Source organism: Sturnus vulgaris, chromosome 7 (genome assembly GCF_052056855.1).
Source record: "Sturnus vulgaris isolate bStuVul1 chromosome 7, bStuVul1.hap1, whole genome shotgun sequence".
NCBI lineage: Eukaryota > Metazoa > Chordata > Aves > Passeriformes > Sturnidae > Sturnus > Sturnus vulgaris.
The window spans coordinates 34818603-34841930 of record NC_142249.1 but is presented as its reverse complement, the minus strand read 5'-3'; the positions used below and the strand labels follow the sequence as shown (position 1 = coordinate 34841930).

Here is a 23328-nt window from a genome sequence, read left to right as displayed (position 1 = left end):
ATTTCTTAGATATATGGGTGACCAAAAAAGTCAGTGATGAGGGAAGCAAAGGAAACATCCCCCTTCTGGAGGAACTCCATCTAATCTCCCTAAGCCATATGATTTCTAGTTTTGAATGCACAGCAGCAGCACAATACCTGAAAGAATTTTGTGGAGTATCTGATATTCAGGCAGCCCTGGATGGAGCTCCCAGATAGGCAGGATGATAAAGGAACACAAAAATGTTTGTTATAGATGGTGGAATGAGAAGAGAGGGAGAACAAGATGCCTCACAACAGATCAAACTAAAGCAAAGCACAGTGAGAGGGTCAGTGGAGAACAGTATATTATTAACAGGGACTCAGATCAAGCACCCTGATAGGCCTGCTCCATCAGTAATTTGTGTTTTGGTGATTTACCTTCTTGTCAGATTGTTGTCCCTTATTTCTGCAATTCAATTCTTACCAATTTGTTCTCAAACAAAATCAAAACATTAACTTAGGCTCCCAGGGCATGTAGTTCTGATGAGAATGATAATGCTTTTAAGAGAAAATTACCCCCAGCTGCTCAGCATTCCTCTGTCCAAGTATTTTAACTAGCCTGGAGAGGTTCCACAGAAAACCAATGAAAGGCTTTCCACGTAAGCACAAACGTGATGTTCATATAATTTAAATAGATACAATTTTACAATTTTAAATAGATAAATTTCAGCTACCAAGTCTAAAAATGAGCCATTTCCATTGTCCTGATGAAAATAAATTGCTACAGCCATAGCAAAACCAGCAAATCAAAAGAGCAAATAATCTTCAGGAAAGCCACAAGCGATCCTTGGTGAAGTATTTATGAATGATTTTGACTGAGGAGAGCAATATAATTTAAGTTTTGAAGAAATGTAAAGGGATTATTCAAGAGCAAAGAGAGTATTTCAGAGTAAGCACGTGTCAGGAGAATGGTGGGGCTGTACTGATGTGACAGGCCTGGACAACAAGACTGAGATTTCACTGCCAATTTTTAGACAAAGAAAAATAAGCAACTGACATTGAGTGAAACAACAATTTTTCTTTATTCTATGCATAGATTTTTATTATCAGTGATGATCCACATGATGGCAGGAATCCAATATGGCATTTGAAACCCTAAGCAAGTACGTGGACAGAGTAATTAAGTACAAGAATATTGTTCATGTTTTTTCCTTCATTGTGTATATTCCTTATGGGAATAAATTTTAAAAAGGAAGGAATTCCACAATAGGAAAGAATATTGCTATATTCCTTTCCAAACCTGCTCTGTGCTTCACAGCGTCACACTGTAATAAACTTTAAACAGACATGTTTTTTTTATTCCATGCAGTTATATTTAAACTACAGCAATGCTTAAATTGTGGCTGCTCTTTCAGCCTGTTCTGTTTGTTGAATAGATTAACAAGATTTATTAGCAACTTTCCGTGTGAATCCCTGCATAAATGGTCAAGTGTAATTACAGAGGCTACTTAGAGACTGGTTGTGAATTTAGTGAAAACTCTGAGTTACTCATGTGTTTATATATTGTGTGACCAAAATACCCATGTGTTGTCTGATATGTTTCTGGTTTTGCAGTTTGCAATTTATTTATTTTAGTATATAGTTGTTGTATTTAAGACAAGAGTCAGTCATTCAGATTTCCTTTCTAAATGGAAGAAAATCTCATGGACATTCTGATAGCAAAAATTAGCATGGATTTGTTTTAATGTTATCACAGTATGTGATGTGGTACCTAGAAGCCACGTGTTACATATCAAAGTTCAAGTTCACATCATCAGGTCAGCTTTTAAAGCCTCCCCCATTTTGGATTTCACAGTGGAATAAAATAGTAGCCATTGCAAGTCCTGCTTAAGTGCAGTGTACTCAAGCAACAGGTGTGCAGGGTAATTGTTTTCTTGTCATGGTGCATATTTCACACTCTGCAACTCTCAAATGGAATACCAAAAGAATGTATAAAATTAATTCAAAGATTTAAAGGGCTCTGTCTTGTGGTAAAGTGGGAATCTATTGAAATTCTAAAGCACTTCAGAATTATAACCTTTGTTATTGCAGATCTATGATTTTCTTTTTATTACGCTAATGGAGCTAAGTATGTAGTTAATTTTTATTTTCTTTAAACTTTGAGATTTAAAGAAAGGATAACTATGCAAAAGAATATATAAAACAAATAATAGATAAAGGATTAATTTCATCTGTTATTACACTTAATACATATAAAGCCTCATTTATATTTTACTTTATTACTGTGTTTTTGTTACTGTTATTTAAGTGCAGTGGCACTTTGAAAATGTAAAGCAATACAGAATCATGGCTCTTTTACTGAGAAATAGGTGTGCCAATAAGTGCTCTGCTTCATAACATTTAAACTGTTCAGATTATATAAGGCCAGTGTGAATTGCTAGTAATGTAAAATTACACATTCCATCAAATGAAACAAACTAACATTATGCTAAGTGGGTTGAAGCACATAAGATTACTCAATAGGTATTTTCTGTTGCCATCTGTTATGGAAAAAATAATTTTCCTGTGATATACTTTATAATTTTTGTATATTCTTACAGATACTGCACATAGAAAAAAGCGTTGATAATTAGAATAAAACGTTACTCATTATGAATCATAAAACACCTAAGGAACCAACTCCATCTTTAAGTATTGAATTTTACTAATGCTCTCCTTTGTTTCCCAAATGACCTATCTTCTTTAATGATAGTTTGGATACTGGTAAGATTCAAATTCTCATCCAAAGGCCGTGGCACTATTGACTAAATTTCTGTTGACTTCGCTGAGAATGTGAAATACTGTATTGCAAGATAAAATCAGCACAAGGTGCTCAGTGAAACTGAAGAGTCCATTAGTGCCTTAACTCTTAAATTACCATCTGGGTATCACTCTTGATAAGGACGAGCTGAAAGGAAAAGTTACCTTTGTCATTAAATCTTTAACAATGTGATATTGACAGCCTTGAGTTTTTCTGTATTTTTAGCATTTTTAGACTGCATCCCTGCTCCTTTCTTTCTCTAGATGTGGGCAGGCTGTGTTCCATTAGTCACTAAGCGATGTCTGGGTGCAGGAAGGGGCAGTGATTTGTCTGTGTCCTGTGTGCATCACAAGGGCATCTTCAACCTTATGAATTAAACTCCATCTTACTGCATTAGAAGTATGGAAAACAGACTGCCAAAGTAATGGCATCATGAATTAATAGCAGCGCTTTAAAAATCTCAAATATACTCCCACTCTTCAGCTCATCTTTCTGGTATACAATTTCAGAAATGAGCTACTTAATTTTGTAGTGTTTTGATCCTAAATTTTTATATTCGGTTATATTTTAAAATCAGAAATGCTCAATCTTTTTTTTTTTTTTTTTTGGCTTCTAGTACTTACTATTAACTATTTTTCTCTAAATATGCCTTGTGTACTTTTCCTATACAGTAAATGCAGGCACAGACACATATCTAGGCACAATTATTATGAATTATAGATACTGCAAGTGTGATCATGAATCAGAGATTAGCATTGTGTTTTAGAGGCTCACTTAGGTTTATTTGACTAAATGATCCCTAGGAGATCTTGACAAAAATTAGAAATATGGGCACTCTCTGCCCTGTCACCAGTCTTCACCTGGTACTTGCTCCCAGGGGAATAACAAATGGATTTAACCTTTCATTTAGGTCTTCAGGTCCTTCATTCACGTGGGACCAAACTTTCAAGTGCTCAGACATTGTGCTGAGCTCTTCTAAAAATCTGGCTACTGTCAAAATGGGAGCTGATCCCTTTTGAAAATCCTATATAATGCCTCCTTAAGCCCTGCTTTTATCCACAGTGAAAAAACTATCAATTCACAAGGGCACAGGTTCCCAGTCAAGAGCTGGCTGGCACAGCTTCTCCTGAGCAGACACAGCTGCTCAGAGGGTTTGCAGCTCTCAGCCACCTGAGCCACGGGCACAGCTCCCAGCCTGGCCCAGGCTGCTTTGGCTGCAGGGTGGCAGAAGGGATTTTTCCATGCCATCCCTAGCCCTAGCCCTCTCAAGGCCAGTTTGTGTCCTAAATAATGCTTGGAGGGTGCCTTTCCCGGCAGGAGCACAGCTTGGAGCAGGGAGTGGCATCTCTCATTTTCCGTCTGCTGGTGCTGCTGCTGGCCGGGGCAGTGGGAGGGAGGGGCAGGTGGCTGTGGGCAGTGCAGGGCTGTGTCCTCGGGACATCCATGTCCCCTCCTGGCTGCTGCCAGCACCTGCCCTCCCTCCTCACCTGTGCCTCAGCCACACTTGGCCAGGTTGATGGGGAGATCCTTCCACGGTTCCTCATCACTCCAGAGTAGAATGGAATTCCAGCAGGCTACAGCCAAGGTTTGAGATGCTTGTTGGCATCCTCAGGTGTCCAGAGTTGTGCTGTGTCCTACACAAGCCCTGAGCTTTTGGTGTATCAGGATAAACCCTGAAGAACTTGAAGTGGCATCTGGAGGTCTTGTGCTCAATTTGAGGCTTTCAAGTGTGAAATACCACTGGAAATGTACACTTGTGGCCATCTAGAAGCTTTATCTCTGAAAAACAGTAGAAGTTTGGGAAGCCTATGGGATAATTCCTGTCCTAGAAGAAATTATTTTCATTTCAGTAGGAGAATTGAAGCCAGTAATTCCTACCAGCTGGGAATCTACCCACTTATTCTTTCTAAATCATACTTTTAAGTAAGTGCTTTGAGGAAAAGGAATAGAACCAAGTACCTTGTATCCAGGTGTTCAAGAAAAAAGTCTCTTCTTATTAGAAATTATTCTGTCAGAGACAAAAACAATGCATTAGTGTTGGAGAGAAAATATGTATGTAAAAGCCTTAAACTAACAATAAAAGCATTTTTTGCAACTCTCCTCCTACTTTTAAACTCCTTTCAATCCACATGACATTTCAACAGTATTACACACACACAAAATAGAAAAAAAAGAGGGTGGAGGAATGGAAAAACTTTTTAATGCATAGTACCGAGGCAAGGAAAATATGTTGTTCAACATTAACCTTGACAAATGTGTGCTCTTGTCATTTAAATGAATGCACCTTTCCAGTGCCTAGATTGCTGGACCTTGGGAAACAGCAGTGAGGAAGGATTGTAAAAACAACGCCCATCTCTCTTAAGTTATTTTTTGAGTAAATGAATGATTTCAGTAAAATCCAAATAAGGATGAATCTGCTCACTTGAATCCCCCGTTCACAGCCAATGAAGTTCCCTGTGAAACAGAGCTTGCCCTCCTGGGTTGCCATGTATTGATCTAAAACATCTTCCCTGAGCCTTCTCTCTCCTTTTCCTCCTACAGGCAAAAGGTTAGTGTTAGATAATAGTATTAATTTTCCAGACATCTGCACATGTTTTAATAGCCTTTAGAAGGTTTGGAATGGTTTCTGTTTGACCACCACAGGGCTAAAATGCCATTAAGTCTTGGATTGTAGCAATACATAACAATCATAGCCCTGTAGTTCAACCTAGCAATAAAAAAACTAATTTATTTTATCGGAGATTTAAATTAATGTGATGAACTCCTCTCTCAACAGGAGCTGTAACACCACTCTCACTAAAAATACCATAACCCTGCATATTTTCAAAACCAGATAACATACTTGTGACAAATCTTGTATATGTATTGTGTGTGCTATTTTGGAGTGCTTGCACATGTGTTTGTGTGTCCATATAAAACTCCTACTGTTCTTGAGACCATTTTGATTTTTCTGTCATGTCTTCATTCTGAGCCTCTTTTCTTCTGTCATCTGGCTCGTAGGCTCAGCAAGAAGCAAGTGATTAATAAGGCAGTTCCCAATGTTTGCATTGGGGTTTGTTTAACACCTTGAGACCTGGAATTTTCATGTGGACAAAAATTATTGCTTAGGTAAATTCAGTTGAAAATATTTTTTAAAACAGACTTATGCATTTAGTAAGTATATTTTTGAAAATCTGTGAAAGAAAGACTTCAGACAGTTATCATTTCCAGCTATATGCCAGAGGAAAGCTTCAGCTTATCCCATTATAAAGTGATAAAGCAGCATCTGATGGCAGCAGCTTCTGTGATAAAATGATCATGGCAGCACTGAGAATGAATCTAATAAGGGAATTGATCTGTAGATTCCAATTCTGGTAGAGCCAACATTGATCAACATAAATGTCAATAAGAAGATCTCACTGAGCTCTGCCTAATTCCTTTAGATTATTTTGGGGCATAGTCAGAAAGTGAATGTGAAAATGGATTTTTAAATGTGGGAATCACAAAGGCAACGACCAATGTTATCTTGTGCTACCATTGTATGAACACTTTAGCAGCATGTTGAAATTAGTGAGTATCTTTTAATCATATAAGGATTGATAATGCAATGACTGTTGCAGAAGTGAGACTTTCCTCCTGTGCTTTTATATTAAAGCATTTCTTAAATACAGTGAAATAATGAAAACCAGCCCACCTTTTTACTGCTGAAGCATAGATAGCATGCCAGAAAAGATTAATGGCATAATTCTTCCTTGTTGCAGGACTTCAGTATAAAGTTGTTTCCTAGACTCTTTCTGACAACGCTGAAGTGTTAAAAACAAAATGTTTTTTTTTTTGTGGACAGTGTAACAACAGCAGGAGTCAGGAAGTGCAGGATGTGCCCTTCACTCTTCAGTGTTGCTGTAGTTGCCAGCACCTACGTGGTGCTGGCCCTCATTTAGCACAGTGGAATTGACAAACTAAGTAGTGTCAGATCAATGGGAAGACATTTAGAAAAATAAGAGACAAAATACAAATATATATACTTAATAAAAGGCTCCACTCCTGCACATCACTCTTCTCACAGCATGGCTGTTTCACCATACTCCAAGGAATCTTCCATTTGCAAGCTCGTTGAAAACATTTTTTCATTAATTATTCACATTCTGAGTAGCTGATTACTGGGTCATTTATGTAAACTGTTGACTTTACAGTAATTACAAACCACAGGGAACTTTATACATGCATTTTCCTAAGAAATTAAATTAGCTCATTTTCATATTACTGCAATATTTACAGACTCCTACCATGGTGCTATTAAAATGAGAACTAACACTTTGGAATCTCAGAGCTTGAAAACACTGATAGACATATAAAATGAAACTGGGATCAGAGGGGATTACTTTGTGTCTTTCTATATAACCTGTATTCGAAAAAGTTTATAAAAATTAATAAAACTAAAGATTTGGAACAGGAGTAATTTCAGCATTACATTAAAGTTGTCAACTCTCTGAAGAACACAGGGAGATTATGCTATTTGTGTTTGTGCATCAAATGCCTGCTTAATACTTACCAATTTATACCCTAGAATATAGGTTTCCAGCCTTTGGAGTTACTTTGGGTTTAATTCACTGAGTTTTGCCATCTCTGAATGGCTCAATAGTAATAGAGAGCTGCAAGCTTGGAAACTCTGTAGCCAACTCAAATCAAACTTTGTTTTACTTTTTGTGCTGGAATTGCCTTGTGAGAAGGATTTTCTTATGTTTTTTTAGCAGCCTAATCTTCCATAGAAATGTTTCTAGTATCATACTCTTGTACTTTGTCTTGGATGTTGCCTTAGTCTCATAAACTCACCCAGAGGATTTGCCAGAAAACTGACAAACCCCTGTTAATTCTGGGGTTGGATTTAAAGTCTAGCATCTTCTGTAAAGGTCTTTTAGAAAAGTGTGCCTAGTAGGAAGGGAAAACAACAAAAACAGAATTAGAATTTAATTAGATGTATGCAAATTAGAACTTCCATGGAAGTATTTTTATTCCATTAATGGAAAATTTAGATCCACATACTTCACTTGAAATTTAAGGACTAGCTGAAAACTTCCTTTTTATTTTTTTTTCTTAATTTTGTACTGGGAACTCATTTAGCTTACTGAAATGCATTTTCAAGTTAATCCTTTGATATTCACTTATGTACAACACGTCTTCCTATCACCACTGAGCAAAACTGCATGTTTGTGATTGTTTCCTGTATTTTAAAGAGCTATGGGTAGGATCAATAAAAGTCTCCAACTGTTTGCTCAGACCACTGTAAGAGTTATGCTGGGGCTCACCTACTGTGTGTTAACCCTTTCCTCCCACCAAAAATAAATTCAACCACCTATGGTGGTGGTAAGAGCTGGCAGCAACAGATGGAGCAAACTGAGTTAATATACCAGGCAGGCCCTAAGACAGAACAGAATTTGAAATGTGAAAGACAACTTAAATGCTTGTACTAAATAAAGTTGTAAGGTGTAAGACTTTTGAGCTTCTTTGCCTGTTCCAGACTCAGCTGTAGAATGTTCCATGCTTTTTGTCAAATGTCAAATATCAAATATCTTCACTAACAGCTTGGTCTGTTAGAAATGGTACCTGTAGCAACAGAGAAATGGAAAAACTAGCATTGGCTTTGCAATCAAAAGTTGGATTTTCTTGCCTGTGCAGAGCTTTATTTATAGCTTTTAGAGGTCTAAGTGATGAACATCTAAATTACTTTGCATTAGGGAAGATTATTTTAAACAGTCAAAGGCTGTTAGTTTCTCACTCCAGTTTTAGCCCCAATCCTGTAAATGCTTAAACATGGCCCAACATTAAGAGAAAGAATAATTTTCATAGAATTGTGGACTGGTTTGAGTTGGAAGTGACCTAAAACCTCATCTCTTACCAACCTCCCTGCCATGGACAAGGATACTGTTCACTAGACCTGGTTTTCATTTACTACAAAGATCAAAACGTGTTAGCCATGAAGTTCTGCTTATAGGAAGTGAATAGTAGGAAATAATTCCGAATTTTCTATTAAATAGATAACTTCCAGAGCTGAAAATTATTACTATACTTTTGGTTTTGTGATATCCGTTATATGCAATAACACATCAGGAATTTTTGTATGTACACAGAGTAGAGTTGCAAGTATATTTCCTATATTGGTGATTATTAGAATTTTTAAAATGGAAGCATCTTCTTGCAGCTTTCACTTTTGCTTCATATTTTGCTGGATTTTGTTGATAATCACCCGCTCTACTCTCTTTAGAAGGCAGAATTTCCATATGTCAAAAGACTATATGTTTCAAAGTCTGATTTATATAAAGGCAAAATTGATTTCTAATTTCAGAGGTTTTATTATTTTTTTCCTTAACTATACTTCATTTTCTCCTTAATTCCAGAATATTTAGTGGATGAGAAGTTCACACTGTTTTTTGAGCAGTGCATGTTCTACTCTAGGTGACTTTTGGTGGGATAGGTGAAGGATGTTCTCATCTCTAGCTTAACCTTCCCTCTGAAATATATCTAAGGACTACAAAAATCAAGGTTTTGTTTAATGAAAGATTATGCTTCTCCGTAAGCTGATAATATATCAATATCTTGCATAAAAATATTTTTTCCTTCTGTGGCCTACTGTCTTTATGGCAAAATGGAAATGAGAGGGGTTTCCCTGCCAGCCCAATTTCAATGGCTGGGCTACAGAGGGAAGGAGACCAGAATGTGCCTGTTCAGGTTTGTGATGCCCTGAAAAACAACAAAGACAGGAGAGGGCCACACACACCAAACAAACATTTACAGCTTGGCATGGAGCAGCAGGATAAAAATGTCTCCTTGGTATCTAGAGAGAGAATTTTCTTCCTGTGAATGATAGACTTTGGCTCATGTGAGAAAAGCAAAGCCAATTGATTTAATAGCAATTAACTTATCCAATATTGGAGAGCTGTGTATTCGTTGGCATAATTCATTGAAAATTGTTCTGGCAATGCTGCAGACCATTAGATGTTTAAAAAGGAGATGGGAACTGATAGATATTCTGCAGAGATAGAGTCAAGAGGCACAATGGTTAGGGGAGTCTCTGTAATATTGCCTTGTGCCAGCAGGTAGTGGCTTTCTTATATCTTCCTAGAAAGTCTTAATAAGAATGCTGCTGGGGGATGGGGAACTGGCCTGCTGGTTGATGGATTGGTTATCTGCCTGCCAGATAATTGTATTTCCTATTGCACTTGATATAATAGGTTTCCACCTAAATTATCAATTACTTTGTTTTTATTTTTCATGTGGGTTACAGGAGTTAATCTTGGCATTGAACCACAAAGGGCACTGCCTTTTCTGCATCATTCTCACGGGAAAGGAGGAGCTTTGCTGCTGTTGGTCATAGGAATCTGCAGAGAAGTCCCCTCTGTTCTGCCCTGGCCTCTCAGCACCCACTTTGTGGAGAGACATGGGTCCAGTCAAGCTAAGATGTAACAAACCTTTTAATCCACACGTGCCCTGTAGTACTCAGTACAGGGTAATTTCCGAGGGAGTTGGCCCAGTCCATGCTGTATTCAGTTCCGTGTGGATTTTCAGATCTGCAGCCCAGTGATCCTGATGCTTTCCTGTTTCCAGAGGGGCCCAGGCACTCCCCAGCACCCAAGTATTGCTCATTTTCCTCTTATCATTATATAGGGCACCTACAAATGGGCCGATAACTTGGACTTACAGTTGCAACTCCTCAGTTTCATATTTAAGTATTCATTTAAACTGATGTGATCTCTTCCCTGGAAGTCATTCTGTGCAGTGGCCTGCCTTCTGTTGCATTGTGTCGTGATAGCATCAACAATGATTTTAATACTGTACAATTTTCAAGGCAGCAGTAATTCCTTGATCTAGCTGTGACTGTCATCTGAAAATAACCATAAAGGACACAGTACATTTTGTGTATCTGAGAAGAAATCAGAATGAAGATACATAGTTAGCACAATCTGTTACTTGATTTAAATTCACCATTAATGAGTTCTTTTACAAATGCTAGTTTTCCCCATTCTTTAATTAGACAATGGAGAAGGTAAAAGAAAAATAAATGAAAGAGAAAAAAATTTTCTTGTGCTTTTCTTTTGTAATTCAATGACTTGCATCAGTGCTGTATAATTATATTTAATTAATGACCTCAAACTTTATTATGCTGTTTGTTAATGCTAGTCATTGTGCTGGCCACCTCTGTTAGTTTATTTGCATATGTGTGGGGAGGAATATTCCCAATGTGATGATCTCATTTGATACAGAAATATAATCACATTATGTATATTCTTGAGAACACACTTTCCTTCTTTGTTAATCATTTTTAGTCTGCTGATTTTCCTTTAGTACTGCAGTTTTACAGAGTCACTGAGTTTAAGTGGCAAAGGTGACTCAAACACAGTGTGACCCCTGTGCATCTCCAGTGCACAGATCTGACTATTGTAATTTCTGCAAACCACTTGTTCATAGCATTAGTGACTCTTGGTACTGAAAACAGTGGAATTCTCTGGTGGTTCAGTGATGCAGTTGGAATTATTGTCAAGAGGAGCAAATGTACAAAGTCATTAAATCTGTGACTTTGGGTAGGCATTTTACCTGGAGTTTAAATCTTTAACAAACACCTGACAGTAAAACTACCAGTAGCACTTTCAAAGGTGCACACTGAATAACAGGCATCACTGATGTTAAAAACACATAGCCTGCATGTAGTTAATATTTATAATGATAAATGGATACTGAGTGCTTCCAGCATTCTAATCTATTCAACAACATACTGGTTAATACTTATTTATACAGAATATTGATAATTGAAAGTATTTTCCATAATCTCTCTGCAACAGACAGTGCCTCCTTAATAAACCTGGATGAATAAGGAACTCTTGAGAAATGATTCCCAAATTCATAATTAGAAGTTGTTTTAAAAATTTCTTAGATTGTCTGGAACAGAAGCCAGAGGCAGAGCATGCAGATAACAGAGGCTGTAGGAATGGCTGCCTGCTTTGTTCTCTAGCAGATTAATTTCTGCAGTGGGTACCCAGAGAGCAGGCTGGGGAGTAGCTGGGTGTAAGATACTGTATGACTTGCCTTTCAGGCCCTGCTACTACACTGTGTGAAGGCTCTTCTAGCTACAGGCTCTTTTTCCCTCTTTGGCCAGTCTTTTTGGATGGGCAGGATGATGGGGCACTCACAGAACCTCAACAAATCTCCATGGTTTGCATCCCTCACAGAGTCCTCTGGCAAAGCACCTGGCAGGGTCTGCACCGTTTGTTCCTCCAAACTGAGGGGAGTAGATGTGGTCTCTTAGGTTGCAAGCCTGGAGAATTAATGGGAAAGTGAAAAGAGCCTGATCCAAAGTCCTTTTTTCTTGGGTTTTATTTTTTAGTCCATTTTTATTGATTTCAATGGACTCTGAGTCAGATCCATACTGCCTGTTACATGGTGTGTTGGCCCAGGACTAACAAGGCTGCAGATATTTTTTCATTTGAAGTCATTGGCTGAGGCATTCACATAAATCATGGATTTTATTGAAACTGCAATTAAACCAATCCAGGCTTAATGCAGACAGAAAGCCCTAGAATTAGTGTACAGGTGATCATGGAGGGAAAGGCACAAGCTTAGCCATCCTTCCAAGAAAAACTGAGAAAAGAACTGTGTGTATATAATCAAACAGCATGTGAATATTAATGCACAAAATCCTCTGAGTCCCCAGTTCCCTGATGCAATTATTTTCTATTCACATTAATTGTTCCTTACAGATGACATTAATGACTTTGAGTTAAAATGTGTGCAGAGGAGGCCTTCAGCAGATCAATGCTGGTTAAAAATAGGGTCACTTTTGCAATCATTCAAGCAAGGTGTAACAGCTCGTAAATAAAACAACATTAACATGTTGATTGATTTATAAATGTTAATTTTGTAGTTCATTTTTATGCTTTTTTCCTGAAACCTGTCAAACTTTGTGGATAGTGGTGGGACTCAAGTTCATTTGTTATTGTTGTGTGTGAATTAATGGTAAGTTGCAAGCAGTGACTAGAAGAAGAAGTAGAGTTTGTTTTGGATGAAGAATGATCTGTCCTCCAGACAGGAAGTCTTGGACAAAGCGAACACAAAGAGCAACATTTCAAATTAGAGCAAATCCTCTTTTACCTCGGGCTCTTCATTTCCCTTGAAATTTAGCAGCAGAATTTGGAATTTTAAAAATGCTGATCTGCTGAATATCTGACAAATGCTTATGCTTTGCTCTGTCCCTTCTGCCCCCCCAGAAACTCCATTCACGCATCTTGGACCTCTCATCTGGGGATTTGCTTTCAGAAGTGGAACGAAACCGAAGCCTGGTGCAAGCTCGAAGTGCTGATGCTCAGATGCTCGTGAGTGTTTGTGCTGCCCTTGTTCCCCTCATCTGGAGCCTCCTTTTCTCCTCTGAAATCTGGTGTCAGGGAAGAGCCATAAAGCTGATCTCTGAATTGAAACACTATTGAGGCAGATAACAATGCTTTTACTTCCTTCTGTTCTCTGAAATTCAATATTGTGTTCTCGGTTGATATAGTGAGCAGATAGTGTCACTGTGTGCAAAAAAAGCGTAAATCTTAGCAATGTCCCCGATACACCTTTTTGGGTATTGATTACATCTCAGAATCTCTGAGAAATGGTCAAGGAGCTTTTCATTAAAGCCCATGCTCCGTATTATTCATCCCACTTTTATGATATATTATGTATGAACTTTTAAAAATTCATGGGCTCTGCATTTTTTTTTTCAGATGGAGTGGGCTTTGTGCTTATTTGGCAAAACGTTCACCAGCGTGGCTTTCATGTTTCATTGTCAAAGAGAAAAGTAGCTTAAAAAACAAAAATCACAAAGAGGGAAACAAAGAGTACAAGAACAGAACATTGAACCTGCTTGTGCCTTTGATCTTGAAGTATAGTAGTGTCAACAAAAATATAATCTCCCCTGTAATACCTATTTTAATGAAAAGGCATTGTTTCGAAGGTTCACAAAAATGCTAACAACCTTTTGCATTATATTTAATTAAGCCTTCAGGTTAAGTCGCTCTAATTTATAGTTTTGTGTCTTTAATGGTCTGATTATTTCAATTTTCTCTGATTCCTAGTGAAAATTGCATTTTTAAACTGTAGTACTACATTCAAGCCTTTTTACTCTAATTTCATTAAAGGTAATGACTAAAGAGTCATGATTACAAAAATTTAAAATTTCACCATGTCAGTTAATAGACTCATATGCAAGTTAAATGTATTTAATTAATGCATCATAAACATGCTATTCAAAGTACTTTCTTGAATAATTAAGAGAATAAAGGCAAATTGAAGGGGAAAACTCCACTCTCTTAAGTGATCTGAATGCAATCTAGAAACTGAGTAGATACCCTACTTCATATTCTGGAGTGACATGATATTTTTTGCACATTTTCTCCTCTCTTAAAGATGATTGCAGTAATATACTGTTCTTTTGCTTTGCTTAGATAGCTCCATTTTTCCCCATTGCTGAAACTGTAGAACCAAATGCCTTTCTCCTCTCTGAGGTGCAAAGGAAACAAAGTGAGAGAGGCTCTCAGACTAGCTGAAGATGACAGGAAGGCAATACTTGTCACTGGGCTGTGATCTCTTACCTCCTGCAGGAGATTCTTAAAGGAGAGGATTTATGGGCATCATTCCCTTGAATGCTGTGATGGCTGGGACACAGCCCAGTATAAAGGGCAGAATTCCACATGACATGTTTTCCCAGTGCCAGAGCCAAAATGCAGAGGAACAGACAGAACAAGCAGCTGCTGCTGTTGGCCTCTGTACAGTCACTCTCCCCAGGAGTGACACTGCCACAGCTGAGGAAGCTGATGGCAGGGGGTCTCCCAGGGGAACCACAGTGTCAGAAATAAACTCATTTGTCTCAACAAAGCAACAAAATCCGCTTCAGAGCCAAAAACACGGGCATCAGCCTGCCTGTGATGCTGAAAGATGTATTCTTCCCAGAGCCACTGGATTTAAAGGCTGTTCCTCCTGCATCCATTTGACTTCCTAGGAGAACATGTACCAATAATTCCCAGAGGTGAAATGTGCTCTTGGTGTCTCTAAGTGATTTTCCCATTCATAGGTTTTGCCTGTGAAGAAGAGTAATGATTTGCCCTGTAGTTACGTTTGTCAAAACCAGAACATTATGATGTCAGTTGAGCGATAACAGCTGTGCTGATGAGCTCCTCAACAGTAAAAATTCTGCTCTCTCCCATTCAGCTGAAAAAAGGTTCAACCCCAGTAGTAAAAAATGGGAGGAACATGGGGAAATAAATGGAAGAAATTAGCAGAAGGCCAACAAGCATGTTGGCATGAGATGTGCCTACAAACTGAGTGTTGTTCCACAGATTTCCATGAAGAAGCTGTGTGTACACAGCCTTGATAATTTTTTAATGGATTCAATAACTTTAGATTTCTTGTTTCTTCCTAAGTGTAAATTCTTCATTTAAGCAAAATTAATTTGCAGTATATCTATGTACAAAAATCAATAAATATTGTTTTAGTTTGCCTTAGTGAAATCCAAAGGGAAGTTTTATGAAACGAAGGCACAGAATCACAAATTCACTTTGGATGGAATAGATCTTTGTGATTAAGATCATCAAATCCAATCTTTCACTCACCACCAGGTAGAAAGGTCCCTTGAGATCACTGAATCCAACCATTAACCCAGCAGTGCCAATCCCACCACTAAACCATGTCCCCAGGTGCCACATCTACACAGCTTTTAAATCCCTCCAGGGATGGTTACTCAACCACTTCCCTGCTCTGTTGCTTGACAACTCTTTTAGTGAAGGAGTTTTTCCTAATATCCAATCTAAACATCCCCTGGCACAATTTGAGACTGTTTCCTCTTGTTCTATCAGTTTCTACTTGGGAGAAAAGACTGACCCCCACCTCATCACAACCTCTTTTCATGTAGTCATGTCTGGTGTTCCTGGTAATTAAAATGATGTCTGATTCTGTAAGGAGAACAGTGCAAGCACTTAACAATAAAGAAGCTCCAATGCTGTTAGGCTCAAGAGTATTAGTTTGAAAACAAATTAAAGGCATCCTAGCTACTCCTACAGAGGTCTAATATTTTACCTAAAGTGCTATCTACTCTTCATTACTCTCTTCCTCAAAGCTGGCACTTAGTCACAGTCAGCTGAAATTGCATTTGGAAAGGGGTGATAACTACACAAGTACTAAAGGCAGCCATAAAGTGTCAATAAATTGCATAAGCAAGAGGCTTCAGCTGTCTGCGAGCGACACGAAGATGGATTGTCCTACGTCAGAGCGTTTCTTAGACAAAGCTTTGAACTAGATAGGAAACCAAAATTAGACTGTAATGGAGAGATTCCATTCTCAGTGGACATTCTGCTCAGGATACTAAATTAATTTACCTTGTCCAGGCTGTGCAGCCTCATCTGTTACATTGTGGGGCTATAATGCAGTTGTCAAGATGTACTTGTATTCTTATAACTTAGTTTTCTGTATCTTACCGGCACACGCTGCTTATGTATGAAGCATAATTCAAATAGACTCAGAATAAGAACAGCAGAATACTAGTCCAAGAATAAAGAAGAAAAGATTGGGGATTGTGGATTTTTTCCCCTGACAAATGAAATTGTTAGCAATTTTAAATTTAGTTCTCTGTATTAAATTCACCAGATGCTAAATTGCATGAGAGGAAGGCATAAGTGGCTCACTTGCTTTTTCTTTGCCATTCTTAATCAAAAGAAAGTTAAATGATGGTTTTCTACCCGTAAGATATTTCAATTTCTTCTCATATTTTAGGAATGCCAGCAGAATGTGAAATCCAGCATACCTGTCTTGAAATGCCAGAGTCAATTAAATATGACAGGCTCTAGCCGCCTATATCCTCGGAGCAGCTGCAGCAGCAGTGAACTCTCCCTCTCAAGTGCTTGCAGTGAATATTCCAGTGGTTCCTCCTACACTTGGAATGATGGAAAGACAAGCAAAAGGGTAAATCAAATTAATTTTCTTCATGTATTAGTTTCAATTAATCTGAAGCAAGATTAATTGAAAAGCTGCCTGTTTCAGAAGTTTTTTCACTTTCCTCTCTTTTATACTGAAAATAGTTGTCACTGAACTGTTCCCCCTGTTTAATTTTTTTAGCGATTCCTTTTTCACTCCAGCTTACTTACAGTGTCCTCATTTATTCAGACATTTATTATGCCTTTCATAGTCCAAACTGCTCTTCTTCTTTATATTAATCCTTCTATTCATATTGTTCTTCCTATAGGTTTTTAATGCACTGCAGCCTTCACACCACTGTGAAATCCTTTATTAAAAAAGAGCTTTGCTATAAATAGCAAAGAATGGAATGGAATTCCCTTATGCAACTCCTCTATCTCTTTACCAAAATGGTAACACTTTTATTGACAGCACTTGTGAGTAACACAAGTGGTTTTTATTTTCTTTTGACAGTCATCCGTGAGATGGGATAAGAGAATAAGCATTGGTTCTTCGCTCCCAAGCAACCTCTCAAGTCCTGCAGATGATCTACCTCCAACTCGTATCAAGGAAAACCATATCTTAGAAGGGCTGAAAAAATTGCAGGAGCAAAAAGTATTACTTGAACCACCTTCAGTAATATCAAAATGGGGTTACAAAGATTGCATGAACTCCAACGAAGGAATATATTCCCCTGGAATTAAGTGTGGTGGCCATAATGAACAGACTCATTGTAAGCCAATGGAAATGGGAAATATTTGCATTGAACACAAAACTTTCTCTTATGATTCAGATTCACATGATGATGTAGATGATGACTCTTCGTCCTTACTGTTACTGCAGGAAGTTCCAAGCAAAGACTGCAGGACCTATTGTAAATTAACTCATAGCATTTCTGACAGTCTCTTTGACTGGGATCCTAACAGGAAACATTTGCCAGAAAAAAGTTCATTTTTTAATTCAAAGGAAAGACCTGAGAAATTGACTAGTTTTGTCAGTGGATTTCAGGCAGATGTAAAATCTTGCACCAGAGCAAAGCTGCCTGAGTTACAGTTAAATCAAGACCATTCTAATATGGGCTGGAAGGACTTTAATTTTCAGCTTTCAGACACTGATGACAATGAAGTCTTGGATGAATTGAATATAGAAAGCAGTGATGAGAAAAGTCCCTCAGATTTATTAGCAACTCCCTTTCCTGAGAAGTATACAAAGACCTCTGACTTGCTCAAAGTCACAGAGAATTCTCAGCTTGTGTCTACTGACAAAGAAGAGAACCAGATACCTGTTCACTCAGACATTAGGCCTAAGCCATGTAATTTCATTAAACAACAAAAGGTTATAAAAAAGACCTCTTCTGAAGAGTGCATTACTGTAATATACGATGCTAAGGATGGTGAGCCAATTGAATTCAGCTCACATCAAACTGGAGTTGTCACTGTAACAAGAAATGAGATTTCAATCAACCAGCCACAAACTACATCCAGTGCAGAATACACTGAACTTATACCTCAGGGAAGAACTGATTTGCAGCCAGGACCCAATGCTAGAAACTACACTGCTTTAGAAAGACAGGAAGATGAAAATGGGAAAAATACTCAAGATAAAAAATATCTTGAAGAGAATACAGGGAATAAAACTACAGTTGTCCCCCTGACCAGTGGTGAAACTCCACGCTGCGGAAGAGTGACACAGCAAAATACTTCACGACAGAAACTAGTGAAGCCAGTGTATGATGCATCATACAAGGCCAATTCCAGCTCCACTGTGCATGCAGGAATCAATCAAAAGCCAAATGTAACTAAAATACCCAGCAGAGGTAAATTTTCTCCCCAAAAAACTCAGATGACTGAGAGTGGGGAGGCACCTGTAGCTCTGTCAGGGGGCCCCACAGCCCTTGAGAAATCACCTGCTCTGCCACCTGTAAAGCTTTCAAGGTTCAAAAAGGCTCAAAGCCCACCTCGTCATTTTGATTCAAAAGTCGAATTTCAGGTTCCAAAGCCCCCTGCCCACCCCCTGCCAAACTCGAAACGTCCTGGCAGAGGAGATGGGTCAAAGCATCCAAAGAGTCAGAGTCCAGCATCACCACTGTTGCCTCAGCACTTTATAGAGCCCAGTAGCTATGGGGAACCTCCAACCAGAGACTTTCATTGTGATTTAGCTACTGTAGAAGCCAGGTCTCCATCCCCACCCCTTCCTCCAGGCAGGTCAACATCCCTGTTGATTCGGCCTAATTATGCTAATTCTCCACCTCTGGCAGTAAAGTTAGGAGGAGCTGGTCCCACTGAAACAGCAAAAAATGTACTGAAATCATCTCCATTAAAAGGAACTGTGAACTCTAGCTTTCATAATCAATCTAGTCATGAAATGCAAGCAAAAAATGTATCTTCTGGGGCCAAAATTGAATTATCTTACCTTCGAGAAAATGCAGAAGGAATTATGCAAAATACATGCACATCTCAGCAATCCCACAGTGCATGCCAAGGACTTTCCAAAGTTTCCACAAAGCAAGTCTGCCCAAAAAGCCCAAATCAGGTGGGTCTCCACAGGAATCGTGAGTATTCCAGCACAGATTTTCAAGCAGCCAGGTCATTTTCTCTAGGCTGTCCGTCACTGGAAACAACTCCTTCACAAGACACATGCTCCAGCAAAACCAATATTTCCAGTGACAGTGGGTTGGATCAGCTACAAAAGATGCCAAACATTCTCCCCACAAGTCCTCAATGTCATACAACCAGCACAAGTGAGCCTTTGTTATCTCAGGTAAACAATTTCCCATCAACGCTGTTTCACACTGGTGATGCTGCACATGCCTCCCAAAACTCTAATGAGAGAGGAGTGAAAACTCGTCTCCCTGTAGGACTGAAATTATTTGTCAAATCTCCTCAGCTTCTCCGCAAGAGCTCTACTGTACCAGGGAAGCAGGAAAAAGACAGCATAAATGCAGCTTCTAAAAGCAATGTGAGTTCCAGTAAGAACAAGCAAAGTGAGTCTGTGTGTGTAACCACCAAAGGTGCAATGGATGCAGAATTAAAGGACTCCAAGTCTGATACTGAAGTAAAAAATAATTGTGCTGTGGGACTTAGTATAGACACAGCATCAGCTCATTCACATGAAAGCTGCAACTTGGTGGCAGACAGAGGAGATGGATTGGAAAACAAATTAGTTAAGAGGTCTGTTTCTTCTAGCAACAAGTCTCACTTGAAGCCAGCTCTGGGCATGAATGGAGCAAAAGCTCGTAGTCAGAGTTTCAGCATTCACACAGGGGAGAAGCCATCTGCCCCTGTGACAGAAGGGCTCGGCAAAGTGCGGACTCAGATTATTACAAACACTTCTGACAGGGGGAATTCTCTCACAAGGCAGAACTCAGCCATGGAAGGGCTTCAAATCAAGTCTACTCCAGGGACAGCAGTGACACCAGAGGCTCTTTTATGTACTTCTAAACCTACAGAAAATCCTTATCCTAGACAAGGCTCTCTTGGAAATATGAGTAGTTGCAATAGCCAGCATGGAAGCCCAAGCAAATTGCCCTTCAGATCATCTCAAAAAGTAGACCAGTTTCACAGCACTTCAAAATGTGATGGAAGCAAACCATTTCCTCAGAAAGATGCACGCAGTCTGTCTGTACAGAGTGAGAAAAGGACTGAAAGCTTTAAACATGAAGCTCTAGGTAAAAGAAGTGTTCTGTCAGCAGAATTGGAGTTAGAAGCCTCAGCTACTGTATCTTCCAAGCAAATTTTGTCCTTCCAAAGCTTTGATGGAGTAAAGTGTCCTCATAAACTGGAAGCAACAAAGTCAAGAAGACAGGAAATGTCTTTAAAATTAGCAGAGACCTCTGAGAAGGTTAATGATCTTTTGAGTTCACCATCTCTGCAACCTACAATAGAGGAGAAAGTCATGTTATGCATTCAAGAAAATGTGCAAAAGGGTCAGGGACAAACCAAATCCCCCACTGTGGAGACTAAACAGAAGACTGGGCCTTCTATAGCCAGTTGGTTTGGCTTCCGAAAGAGTAAGCTCCCAGCACTGAGCACCAGAAAAACTGATGTTCCTAAAAGTAAGGTGGAAAAAAAGGATGCAAAAGTTTCAGGATTTGGAATTAAGCAGGCAAAATTAGAGAGAAGAAAAGAAAAGAAGAAAACTGAACAACACTGTGAAATGGAAAATGAAATTAACAGGAAAACAGACAATGGTGACATTTTAGCCATGGAGAGCAAAATCATGAAGCCTTCCCAAGACCCTCCTGGTGAGATTGAGTGTGAACAAGTCAGAGGTTCCATCACAGCTGCCTACTCACCAAAAGACAGCTTTATGAGAGAGCTTTTAAACAGGTAAAATTCCAGAACACAATTTGGGGTGTGTTAATGTCCATGTAGCTTTACAGGTGCCCAGATGTAAAGTTTAATATATGTTCTTTTCATGCTAAGAATGCACCATAGCAAACAGTAGGTGCACAGTTGGGACTTTAATCTCTACAGGAAAAAAACCCAAACATTAACAATGAGATGATAATTTTGTTCATGTTACTTTGTTAACCAAACCATTGGTCTTTGAAATTAAAGATAGGCGAGTTACATCCAAGCTGATAATTCAAATTGTTCCAGAAATCAAGAATCTAGGCAGATGGTGTGTAAAGATAGAGGGTAATTAAGTACATGTTTTAATGTATTCCATCTTCCTGTACTGTAACCACAAAACACATATTTGGTAACTTGTCAGAATTAATTACCTTTCCAGCTATCACAACCTTTGGTCACAGAAGAACTTAGCAATGGGTATATTGTGTTTTCACGTTTGCCCCACAGCAGTCCCAAATATAATATAAATCATCACATGTGAAAGGCTAAATTGATATACTACCTGAAATTGCAAGTGACAGGTTTGATCAAGGCTAGTTAGAAACATTTATCACTCAAAGGTCTAGAGACAGAAAGATACAGAGAGGTTACTTTAAACATTAAAGGAATGGGAAAGTAGAGTGATTGAAGAAGGGCAATGCAATTTATCAGAGGAATCACTCTCTACCTGCAGAGTTGATAAGAAAGCAGCTCAGCAGACAGAAAGTGGATCAAATAATGTTTCCTACAGGAGTGTGTCGAAGGGCAGCTCCCAGGGCTCCTCTCTTCACGGCAACTCTATCAGCTCTCAAGGAAACCACAGGAAAAACAGCAACACAAAAGCTGATATGGAAATGCAGAATCAGACCCTGGTAAGTGCTTCAGTACACGAAAACATTATTACCTTCTTTTTAACTTCTGGATGTGTTTCTTACTGCCATTGCAGGCAAACAGGATAATAACTGTTTATATATAAGATAGAAAGATTTTGTGTAGCTAGAGGATTGTGAATTAATACAAAAGTTGGCAGCTTGGCTATAGGCCACATTATATAGATAGTCATGAAGATTCTACTGCTTCTGCTGGCAATTCAATTCCAGTGAAGATACATGCACAATGATGCTATAATCATACTGTAGTAGACTGAAATAATAGGACCTTTTTTTTTTATTATTTTTTTCCCCTTTCCCTGAAAATTGCATACCAGTATTGAACATTCTTCTGAACATTATAGAGGTCATTAAGCCTAAAAAATGCACTGCTGATGTGGAAAAATCAAATTATTTGACCGCATTTGGGAATATTTGTCACTTAAGAGGGAATGTTCAGAAGAAAAACATGCATTGGACCTGCATCTCACTTTGTGCCATTAAAAATCTTCCTGTCTATGGCCTGTAGCTAGTTTTATACTTTAATAAGGTATTAACTGTACCTGATAATTTAATTTACTCAGAGAGAAGGAATGTTGTAATGTAGAAGAAAAAATATCCTGTTTTCTGTTAGCTGATGTTAGTCTGGTTCTGGACTAACTTGGCTGCACTGAGAAGTGCTCACACAGAATCTAGGATTGTAACCTAAAGTCAGGCTGAAGGGGTGCCCTGCCTGCTGAAGCTTCTTTTAATTAACCTCAGAATTTAATGAGCAATGTCTTGCTTAGCAAGGGCCTTTCCCATGATGTTTTAAAGTCCAGCAGAAGGAGAACAGAGATGCTTTAACCCTATACATTCTTTCCTCATTCCTGAGATAGCCATCTTATCCATATTATCATGATTATTATTAACCATAACCACAATTCTAATAAACAGCCTGGAAACTTGTGGCAAATACAATAGTTACTCTGAAGCTGAGGCTGTTACTTTTGTTGTTCTGATAGAACTGAGTTACTGAAGTGCAGCACATGCAACAATTTCATCTGAGGGAATCTGAAATAAAAATTCTCTGGGAACATTGCAAAAAGCTTTATAATGGGAATTGAAAATACTCCTAGCTTAGGGCTGATGTTGAGGATGCCTGAGGTCAAGGCATTCCATACATAGTTTCAAATTCAGGCAATTTTTTTTTTTTATTACTTTAATACAGACATCTTTGCTGAGAACATCTGCAAGGTCATTTTTTTAAAAACTTACAGGGAACATATGCAAAATGAATGTGTTTGAAAACTTCCCTCCTGACTCCTCTGGTATCATCTCTTCTTTGAAAATGTAGATGTCTCCTGCATTATAAAACCACAAATTATAAGCATATCTAAGGCTGTCCTTGTAGTGTCACTGAAAGGAAAGAGAGA

At 38.5% G+C, this 23328-nt stretch overlaps 1 protein-coding gene across 6 annotated transcripts in view; it reads left to right on the top strand.

Moving 5' to 3' along the window:
• Positions 1–23328, top strand: part of NCKAP5 (NCK associated protein 5) — a 376424-nt gene that overhangs the window by 300263 nt on the left and 52833 nt on the right. For 4 of the 6 annotated variants that reach the window (XM_088168358.1, XM_088168357.1, XM_014870827.2 and 1 more), the window contains exons 11-14: positions 12996–13100; positions 16531–16719; positions 17185–21038; positions 21739–21916. In XM_088168358.1, the coding sequence (XP_088024484.1) occupies positions 12996–13100; positions 16531–16719; positions 17185–21038; positions 21739–21916 (4326 nt within the window). The remainder of the gene's footprint in view (positions 1–12995; positions 13101–16530; positions 16720–17184; positions 21039–21738; positions 21917–23328) is intronic. The other 2 variants (XM_088168359.1, XM_088168361.1) reach the window with 1 other exon arrangement.